The following is a 10,874-nucleotide window of genomic DNA, read 5'->3' as shown; positions in this document are numbered from 1 at the left end:
CAGGTGGATGACAGAGTTTTAGAGGTACTGAAATTAGCTGGTTTTGGTTACATTCATAGGTTGTTAGGTGGGGGTTTGGAGCTTAATCGAGCTCTTATCACTGCATTAGTTGTAACAGAAGCGGCAATCTCAATACATAATTAACATTTAATAATAATGTTTGATACAAGAATATTACGGAAGTCTCAAAATGCCGAACTGTTAAAAACTTTACATCATAAAAACTGAAACTATTTAAAACAAAAGAAAATATTACATCTGATAAGAAATATTGTTTGCTAAAAATGGAAAAAAAATACATCATCATCAAGTCATCAATAAAGATACAAAAAGCAGCTAAGTTCTTAGTAATTGTTGCGGCCTGGATCGGAACCTGAACTAAATCCTACAAAATGCTGCCATCCATGATACGGATGATAGCCAATTGAATCAATCAGCGCTTAACGCCGAGCATAACTTCCTATCCAGCTCAAAATACAAAAATTATACGCTACATTTACAAAATAATAATTTAAGTAGGATTTTATAATTAATTAACATCACCGTTTACTTTTACCATATTCTTTTTTTGTTCCATACTTTTAAGTCATTAAGATACCATTCTCAACCCTGACAGAAGTACGTTACTGCCACTTATACAATTCCGTAATCTTAACACTTAAGTAAGTTCATTTGGTTAATGCTCATAACCGTACCATGCATAATATCATCAACACTAATCAAGTTTATCACTGATCAACAAGCACATCAATATGACACCTGATATATGTAAGGGTCTGGTTAGGTAAGGACCGTAGTCCTAAACCCTAACTATGGTAGGAGTCGTCACCCCTCCAATACAATTTATGCTCGAGCTCTACAGATAGGTAGCTAACCCCCTGTCTTACACCGCATTTTACGTGCCGGCCAACACGAGCGCCGGGATTTTACATGTCGTTCCATGGTTCGACATTACCTTACTATCAAGGTCATTCAATCAATATTCATTCACACAAATACATCACATTTTTATTACTACAATTTGACATTGACTCTGACTTTGATCAACTTAGGTAATAACCTCTTTTATTTAATAAAATACTAAATCATAACGTAAAATTAACCTTTATGTCTTTATACATTTATTATTAAATTTTTACACATTAAATTTTATTTATAACTTTATTTTTAATAGCTCGTTAAATTCACACTAATAACTTAATATTCTATCAATTGTCTCCAAATTAATATTTTCCACATGTAGCTATTAAAATCTATCTCTCTTTAAATAAGTTTTCAAAATCAACATTTTCAACTCTACAATAAATAAAACTTTATTCTCTTCAAAAACAAATCAAATATTCTAATTAAAATTCAAGTTAAAATTGCATCACTTGAATAAGTTTCCAAAATTCTACAAGTTCACCAAAAATCAATATTTCAAGTTTAGAAAAATAAATAAACTTATTAGGTTTGTAAAAATCAACATTCTAATTGTAAAACAAATAAAACTTTTAATTTCACAAAAATCAATATTTCTAGTTTAAAAAACAAGTCAAACTTATAATTTTCACAAAAGTCAATATTTCTAATTATAAAACAAGTAAAACTTGTAATTTCACAAAATCAATATATCACACATAGTTTGAGCGGCAAGTTTACTAAAAATACTTTTACATCATTTTACATAAATTTTGGTCAAATAGTTAGCAAATAAAATATTTTGTACTAAATAGTGATTAAAAGTTACTTTTATTATTAAATCTCATGTATTCAAGAAAAACACTTCAATATTTAATAACTTATAAAAATATCTCAAAAATATCTTTTTAAATTGTTATCTTAATATTATCATAAAAATAGTTGTAATAATTTAAAATAGTAAATCAAACTTTTTTTTTTAAATATATGATAGTGGCCAAATGACCTATGAGTGTTTTGGGCCCTTTTCACATAAAAAGAATGATTTAATTTAATTTATCATACTAAATCGTAGATTTAAATAATTAACATAACCACTTAAAAAAAATTTACGCAATAACATAGAAATTTACTATAACTTTAAGGATAAACTTATTATCTCAAAATAAAGTATAATAACAATATTCTTAATATAATCATACTTAGTAAAATATTTTCATAAAATAACTTACTACCTTGTAAACTAGTTTGAAGGCTAGCATAAACATAATAATAAAAATTCTAACATAAAAAAATAACATTCCTAATGTAACACTTAACTCATAAACATACTAGCATTAGTTTATAACATAAATCATACTTAATATCACTAGAATATAATTTTGCACCCAACTTCCTAAACTTGTTCAAAGATTATTAAATTAACATACTAAAAATACTTTTAGCATACACATACTTGATATAATCTTGATCATAATGTCATTGAACTAACTTCCTACTAAAACATATCAACATATTTCATAATTTGCATATTATAAGGTAAATATAATGTAAAATTCCACAAAAAGAGTAGGGTAAGAAGTTATACCATACTAACACCAAGGATTAGTACTAAGTACTAATTAGAAAAATAATAAGAAATAAGACCCTCCAAGATAGATAATAATGTTCAAAGATAATTAATCCAAACTCCCAAAATAATGATGATCTTGTAAGTTCCCAAAATAATTAAATCCAAACTCCAAAAATAATAATACATTAAGTACCCAAAGTAATAACCCAATAATGCTCCACAATGATGATGATTTAGCTAAATAAAGAGTTTTCCAAGCTCCATCTTCTTGAATTTCTTCAACTAATAATAAAGGTATTAAGGTAGTAAGATTTAAATGAAGTGAAAATATAAGAAAGAATGTTAGAAATATTTGATGATGGTGGTGTAAGTGATCTCATGGCTAAGGGGGTATTTATAATGGGTTTGGGCAACTTTGTAGTTCATTAGATTGTATGAACAAGTATTTTAGAAGTATAGAAGAAGGTTAACTTGTGTAAGTGGTTTAAAGTGTGTAAGTCAATGTGTAAGAGTAGAGTGTGTAAGTGAATATGTATGAGTTTGGAGTGTAAAAGAAGGTTAGCTTGTGTAAGGAAATGGTGATAACTTGTGTAAGTGATGAACATCATGGGTTACTATAGAAAGGATTTTGGTTCATCAAATTTTTTTTTCTAGTATGTACAAGTAAATTTACTTTAAAATAATGGGTAAATTTGATAATGAAAATATGTAGTTTACTTAGAAAATTTTACTTAAACTATACTTAAAGTTAATAATAAAAATACGACTCATTTTTATATATAAAATAATTAAATCAAAGTTATAAGGTTAAGATAATAAGTAGTAATGTTAGTTTAAGGAAGAAAGTTAAAACGTAACGTTTTACAAAATCGTGAATATAATAATAAAATTCTACTTTTCGTACTATAAAATAATAAAATAATATTTTAGTGCCTATAAAAAGATTTTAAACAAAATAATAAAATTCTACTTAGAGCGGGTAGCTAAGTATAGTTAGGAAAGTGCTACCCTTGCGTATCTGTATCGTAATTTATGTCGAGCATCACGTAAGGGTGCCAAGGACATTGGAGGCTACTTGTTGTTGTTACAGATATGGTTGTGGGAGCATATTCAAATAGAGAGGCCGAAGGCCTATCATTCGGATTATTCGACCCCCTGGGCAACATGCTCAGGACGATGACGTAAAGGATTTTGAACCGGTCTTAGGTTCACAACATCGACGTGGGAAGGATCCTTTAGCAGTATTGTAGCAGTAATGTAATACCCCAGATTTAGCTTGAAAAAGGATTGATAGAATACTCATATCAACAAGGTGCATCTTCTTTTCTAGGGAGCCCATTTGCTAAGAACTCTACAGTTAAGCGCGCTTGGTGGGGAGCAATCTTAGGATGGGTGACCTCCTGTGAAGTGTTCCCGGATGCGCACGAGTGAGGCCAAAGTGCGCTGGAAAGACTTGTGTTGGTTTGTAGGGCCAGTCTACAGTCTCCATGAGTAGTCACCAGTGGTTCGAGGGGCCGGGGTGTTACAAATGGTATCAGAGCAACCCTGCGACCGTGGCTGATAGTGTTTAGTGCACCTAGCGGGGAAAAGATCCTGAAGTTATGGTCCAACGAGGACGTTGTATTCTTAAGTGGAGGTGAGTGTAATACCCCAGATTTAGTTTGAAAAAGGATTGATAGACTACTCATATCAACAAGTTGCATCTTCTTTTTTAGGGAGGCAATTTGCTAAGAACTCCATAGTTAAGCGTGCTTGGTGGGGAGCAATCTTAGGATGGGTGACCTCCTGGGAAGTGTTCCCGGGTGCGCACGATTGAGGCCAAAGTGCACTGAAAAGACTTGTGTTGGTTTGTGAGGCTAGTCTACAGTCTCTAGAGTAGTCAACAGTGGTCCAAGGGGCCGGGGTGTTACAAATAATCAATTCCCTATTCAAATTCAAATGTCACTATTTTATGATACATGGAAATATAACACAATGTTCATTTGTACGTAGCTGGCTTCGCATATATCTTTTGAGCTCCCACTCCCCACATACTCTAGTTTAATATTGAGACGCACTTGATTGACTAAGGGACGACCAGGTTATTAAGATTTATTATTTTTATTAGTTGTGAATAAACTGTTCATATTACTGAATATATTGATTTTTATTATAGATGACATGGCAGCCTTACAGAACGACTAAGATGGATGCTTTGCCAGACATATGTAGATCAGGCCATGGGATTTAGAGATCGCGTTGTCAACTAATTTGCTTTGACATTGTCGAATTACATCTCCCAGATCGTGTAATGTGTCAATTTAGTTTAGAGCAGGTTATTCCGGATGCTTGTGACACCCAACCTGCACTACATGCGATTGATAGAAGGATTGGGGACAAGAACTACATCATACGACATAGATCACACGTAGATGCGTGAAATGACCGAGCATCTCAATTGGTTGATCCGACTCCACCCATCATTGATGAGGTTGATCAGACGTTCCACACTCCTTCTCCTCGGGGTTCGGGCCACCGAGGTAGCTCTTCTGGAGGATCAAGCAGTCGGTCCTCAAGAGGTCTCGAGCGTTCATCAACTAGAGGCCGGTTGAAACAGCCCAGACTAACGTAAACAGTATAATAATACCGTCCACAACACAGTGGAAGACTTATAGTGGTTTGGATTAAATCCGACCTGTGACTCGATGATCACAACAAACTAATATCAAAGTTATTTAAAACTTTTTACCTAACTAAGTAAATACTATTTACAAAATATTATGAAATTATTACAATTTAATTTACGAATAACTAATTTACAAAATGTATTTCCAAAAGAAGTCCTCGCCTCGCCCGTAACACATAATACATGTAGGCATCCTTTCCACCACAGAGCTAACCTGAAAATGGATCTATCCCCGTAAGGGATAGGCCCCATCAAAGACTGTCAACAATTGAATTGTTGAGTAATCCAACCAACTACTATATTTTATATACAAGTCGTTAACAGACATCTTCAAATAAATTCTTTGTTTTCTCAATTGGTAACTCTTTATAAAAGATTAATTTATTAAAACTCAAACTCTTTTAAAAGACTGTTTGACATCGACATAAATACGACTAAGAACCTTTGGTTCATAGTGAATCAAAATACGGGTATAACTTTACAAGTTAATTGCGAAAATAAAAAACGGCTATTACTTTACAAGTCAATAGCGAAACAATACGACAAATGAAACATATGGTTTCATTTGTGAAACAAACAAAACTTTATATACCAAACGTATTTATTCAAATCTCATATTAAAACAATGATATAACAACACTTAAAAATGTGGGAGTATATGGACCGTCAGGAAGTAGGCTTGATCTAAATCCTAAGAACACAGGTGATCGTCATCACTGAGAATACGGTTTTTGCAAGAACGAAATGGAATATGGGGCTCGAGACCGATTCGAATAACCATTACCTATTATCAAGCTATAGGATTTCACAATATTCTGGATATAAATATCCTTTGCCAATTCCCAAAAACGAACATTTTTCAAATGTCGAACATTTCAATATAAAATGAATCAATAATTCACTTGATTTTCTTTGAAATCAATAACCATAACTCATTTTCATAGTACAATATATTTAAAAGCTCATATTTATAAAGCTATGAACATACAAAACATAATTTTGATCAAGGACTAGAAGCAAAGTCACCAAAATTTCGAACACCAAAAATCAAATTAGAAAACAAAAGAATTTAATTGATGCATTTGAACAAACACCTTGTGTACATCAACTTATAACGCAAAAAGATAACAATCCAAGCTGCCTTTTTCATCACCACTAATAATACTCAACAAACTCATATTATCCATAATTACCCAATAAAGAAACATAAAATAATCTTAAATACTTGATTAAAGAAATACCTAATTGAAATCCCAATTTGAACAATTAATCTCATGATTGGTTATTCTCGATTTTCATGACCGTTTGTTAGTATTTTGGTCATAACTCAGAGATATAAACTCATTTAGGGGCGATTCAAGTGGCTATGCGACCTTGACTCAGAGCTCTACAATTCTTATGAAGACACCAAAACCCAGAAACAATCATAATGGCCCCGAAAATGGCAAAATAGAAAGCTTCTTGTTGATTTTTATGACAGCTTGTTAGTATTTTGGACATAACTCCCTCATACGAACTCCCTTTAGGGCGATTCAAGTGGCTACGCGACCGCGACGCGGAGCTCTACAAATCTTATGTAGACAATAGAACTCAAAAACAATCACAACTAACCCGAAAATAGCCAAAATAGAATGCTTAGTTTTTGTCAATATCCAAAATACTAAATTTATACTAGAACCCAAATACCCCAAACAACCAATAATAATCAACACCAAAGACAACCCAATTACTAATTGAATTCATATACTCATCTTAAATTTAAGTTGTTTAAATTTGAATCAAAAACCCAAATTGAATCCACAAATACTAAACTACTTTATAACATTCAAATATCAATTTAAGACCCTATTAGCCATTAAATTAATATACAAGTATGAATTCAAGAACACATAAAGAAAACTTACTCCTACACAAAAGAGATGAAGATGGTGATAATTAGATGTGTCCTCCTTCTTCTACAATAGCTACAATCATCAAAACACTTTAATTAGATTCTAGTTTCATAAAATTTGAGTGAAAATTTTCTGAAATTGAGATTGAGGGTTTTCAATTAAAAACCTTTTACTTAGATTTACTTACACCATTAATTTGAGAAGATGAAGGTTGGTAAAATTTCAGACATTTGTTCCACTTTATAAAGAAATAAAGGTGGAGCTTGATCTCAACTTTGTGTTATTTTGAGAAGCTATGAAGAAGGTGATAATGGTATGAAGGAAAGAGTAGAGGAAATACTCTTACAGATTATATAACTTAGGGAAAGGAGTTTTATTTTGGTGAGTAAGATTGAGAGGTGTGAGTCATAGGCCATAGTGGCAAAACGTGGGTGATTTACTTCCTACTCATACTTATCATAGTATGAGGTGGATAATATACCCATATTTTTTATTGTATAATTTATTTTGTCCCCAAAAATAATAAATTTGATATCTAAAAATCGGAGTAAAATTTTACTTTTAAAATGATAAACTCATTTTACTTATTAAAATAGAAATTTTTAGCAAAGACGCTTTTATAACTGTTTCATCGGTCTTCCAATTCTCTATCAACATCTGGTGCTATGTTGCCATTTGTTCCTTCAGATTTCATGACCACTCCTCCACATCCATCGCCTCCGCATACGATCCTTACATATCAGCGTGCAGTCAAACACGAGCTCCTACTCTTAATGTCATTGCCGAGGCTCACGAGTCTACACCATCCTCATCCACCGTTGCACACAGCAAAAGGGGCCGGGGATTGTAGTTTAATACACTTTATATCACTTTATATTTCTTAAACTTCTTATATCACTTTCGATGATTGTAATATATGTCCGCATTATTTTAATAATTAATGTTTACAAATCAAACTGGTTCGTAGTTGATTATCATGGAATAGATGGTATTGATTTAGTTTAATGCAGGTTGTGCTAACTATTTATGGGAATTGAAAGAAAAAAATAAAACGTTGCAAGGGCACATAGCAAACCGTCGCATCAGATGGCGGTTTACCCAGACAAAACCGCTACTTCATGTGGCGGTTTGTCTTTAATAAAACACTAAATGTAAAGGCGTTTTTCCCTGTAATATAAACCGCCACCTCATGTAGGGTTTAATTTTACAGATTTTTTTAAAAAAGAGCCATGCTAGATGAACGATATATTGGGAAATAATTTTTCCTTTCGTGCAAACTGGGAAATATTTTTTATAATTAAAAATATTGAGGGAAAAGTTTCGACAAAATTCAAATCGGAGAAAACCCGACAGATATTCTGGATTCCTCTTTTAACTTGCTCATCAAGAAGCAAGGAAATACTTCTGACTCACACAGAACACTTCAATTTTCTTCTTTACAATACTGCTGAAATCTATAATTAAATCAAATTTAACAATATTCAGCAATCATGGAATGTGTATTTGGATTGGTTGGCAATGGATTCGCCGTAATAGCTGCAGATACATCGGCGGTCAACAGTATATTAGTGCACAAATCCAACGAGGACAAAGTCATGATCCTTGATTCTCACAAACTCATCGGTGCTAGTGGCGAGGCTGGCGACAGGTTTTCCTTTCCCATTTCTGTAAGTTTTTGTTATTCTTATTATAACCTTAAATTAAAGTTGTTTTTGTTTGATTTTTAGGGTTCAATTTACCGAGTACATTCAGAAGAACGTAGCTTTGTATCAATTTAGGAATGGCATCCCTTTGACTACTGCTGCTGCTGCTAATTTTACTCGTGGTGAACTTGCTACTGCCTTGCGAAAGGTCTTTCATATTTTTTTCCCTCATTAGGGCTTCGTTTTCTAAAATTCGCTTTGTTTCTTTTTTTTTTTTATTTTTTTATTTTTGTATAATTAGGGTTTTATTTTCGTGAATTTGAGATGTTTTGAATATGTGTATGGTGATGATTAAGTTTTCGTGACTAATCAGTGAGTTCCTTTCAGACCATTACTCCAATGTCACCAAGGCGCTTGGTTGTTTGTACTCATAATACTTTTCATTACTACCTGATACAACCATATAAGATTGTAATGCATTGAAAAACATTCTAAATAAGATGATTGAAGTTGAACAAGCATAAACATTTAATTGTAAAGAGATTTTCCAATCAAAATTACACTAACCTTTCATTATCATTCCTACCATTTAATAGTAACTACTAAAATGGTCGTAAATGTAATGCACTACCTTACCCTTGCTAGTAATAACAAAAAAGTTTTTTCCGATTAAAATGTTGAGGAATTTTTTGAAGTGTAGAAATTTTATTAATGCTTTGTTTGCTTGATTGAATGTGTTAGTATGAGTTGCTTCATTGTACTTTTTCTTAGATAAACTATACAAGTTCATAGATGTCGATACCACAACTTGCATTCAGAGTTGGGGTAAAAGTTACTCGTAAAAAAACCGCAAGCTAAATTAATTCAAACCTAATAAAAGATATGGTTTGGACTTTTTATAAATTGGTTTAGTTTTGGATTGAAATTTTCAAAAGCAAAATATTTTGGTTTGGATTAGGTCTGAGCATACTAAAAATCGAAAACTGAAATTTTGAGCCGTATTAAAATAGAAACTCACTTTTTACATTTAAGCTAAACTACTTGTTGAGTGAATCTCATGCAACTTGGCGATAATGAAAAAACGATTTAAAACCGATTTAAGCGCTCTTATAATGAAATAACAATAATAAACTTTAATTCAATAATTTAAAATTACATTTTGTCTTTCCCGTTTTTGCTAATGTGATTTTAAATATTTTTGCTTTACAATTTTGGTAATGTAATTCGATTTGCAGTTTAGATTTGTGTTTAGTTGGAAATTAGTTTGGATTTGACTGAAAAAGTCCAAACCGAATTAATTTGGTTTGGTTAAATGTGGATTGCGGCCCAATTTTGTTTGGATTGGAGTGAAAAAAAAAACCCGAAATCAATTTGTTTTGATGTGGTTTTATGAAAAAACAAACCGCAAACCGAGCTTTCATCCCTAATTCAGAGTGCGCAAAAGTTGCTCATTTGCTCCATTTTGTTGTAGGCTTTGCTAGTGGTGACAAAAATAATCAACTTGGTTGGAGATATGAATTAACTTAAAAGACTTAAGGTTAGATTTTTTGATGTCTTAAACTACAAAAACAAGGCTCCATCATGTCCGACCCTGTAAAGATTTTTAAATATCATAGCATTATTACCGAAACCTTGATTCGGTTCTAGAGACGTGTCATGGTCTCGACTTGTATTTGGCGAGCCACACCAATGTTGCCATACACTTTGATTGTTACTGCAATCACTACCAAAAGCAAAATTTTCCACCAGGAGATTGCTCGAAGTATTAATTGGTTTAGGCAATATCACTAGGATTAAGGACCGATCTTGTTCAGGTATGGGGTAGGAACAAAATTCACCAAATTAAGAAATCTGAGGTTGGATCGAAGATATTTTGCGTCGCAGAACAATTTATTCCGAATCGAGGTACAATTAAGGGTGAATTATTGAAAAGAGTTTAAACATTACATAAGAAAAGAAAATTAAAAAGAAAAGAAAAGGAAAACAAAAGGACTTACGTAGTATAGTCATTTTAGTGTCAAGAGTAAGAGAAAGGAAAAGAGAAAAAGAAAAGGAGGAAAAGGAAAACAAAGAATACGAAAGGAAAGGAAAAATAAGAAAAACAAAAAGAATTGAGAATTAGGTTAATTCACGTCAAAGTATAAAACACATTTTAACATTTCCTGTAGTATGCAAGCTTGACACCTAAGGTTACATACAAA

At 32.2% G+C, this 10,874-nt stretch overlaps 1 protein-coding gene and 1 long non-coding RNA gene across 2 annotated transcripts in view; one reads left to right on the top strand and one right to left on the bottom strand.

The window, feature by feature from the left end:
* Positions 1-4,972: 4,972 nt before the first annotated feature.
* Positions 4,973-7,334, bottom strand: LOC130826827 (uncharacterized). The gene is made up of 3 exons (XR_009047132.1): positions 7,218-7,334; positions 7,043-7,102; positions 4,973-5,364 (listed from the first exon to the last, which is right to left on the bottom strand). It is a non-coding gene; the product is annotated as an uncharacterized LOC130826827 (long non-coding RNA).
* A 987-nt stretch (positions 7,335-8,321) lies between these two features.
* LOC130826826 (proteasome subunit beta type-2-A) overlaps positions 8,322-10,874 on the top strand; it is a 7,374-nt gene continuing 4,821 nt past the window's right edge. The window contains exons 1-2 of the mRNA XM_057692419.1: positions 8,322-8,678; positions 8,758-8,881. Coding sequence (XP_057548402.1) covers positions 8,521-8,678; positions 8,758-8,881 — 282 coding nt within the window. The 5' untranslated portion in view covers positions 8,322-8,520. The remainder of the gene's footprint in view (positions 8,679-8,757; positions 8,882-10,874) is intronic.

This window comes from Amaranthus tricolor, chromosome 11, assembly GCF_026212465.1.
Source record: "Amaranthus tricolor cultivar Red isolate AtriRed21 chromosome 11, ASM2621246v1, whole genome shotgun sequence".
Taxonomy (NCBI): domain Eukaryota; kingdom Viridiplantae; phylum Streptophyta; class Magnoliopsida; order Caryophyllales; family Amaranthaceae; genus Amaranthus; species Amaranthus tricolor.
Note: the sequence above shows the minus strand (reverse complement) of the source record. Positions and strands in the feature narration are given on the sequence as shown.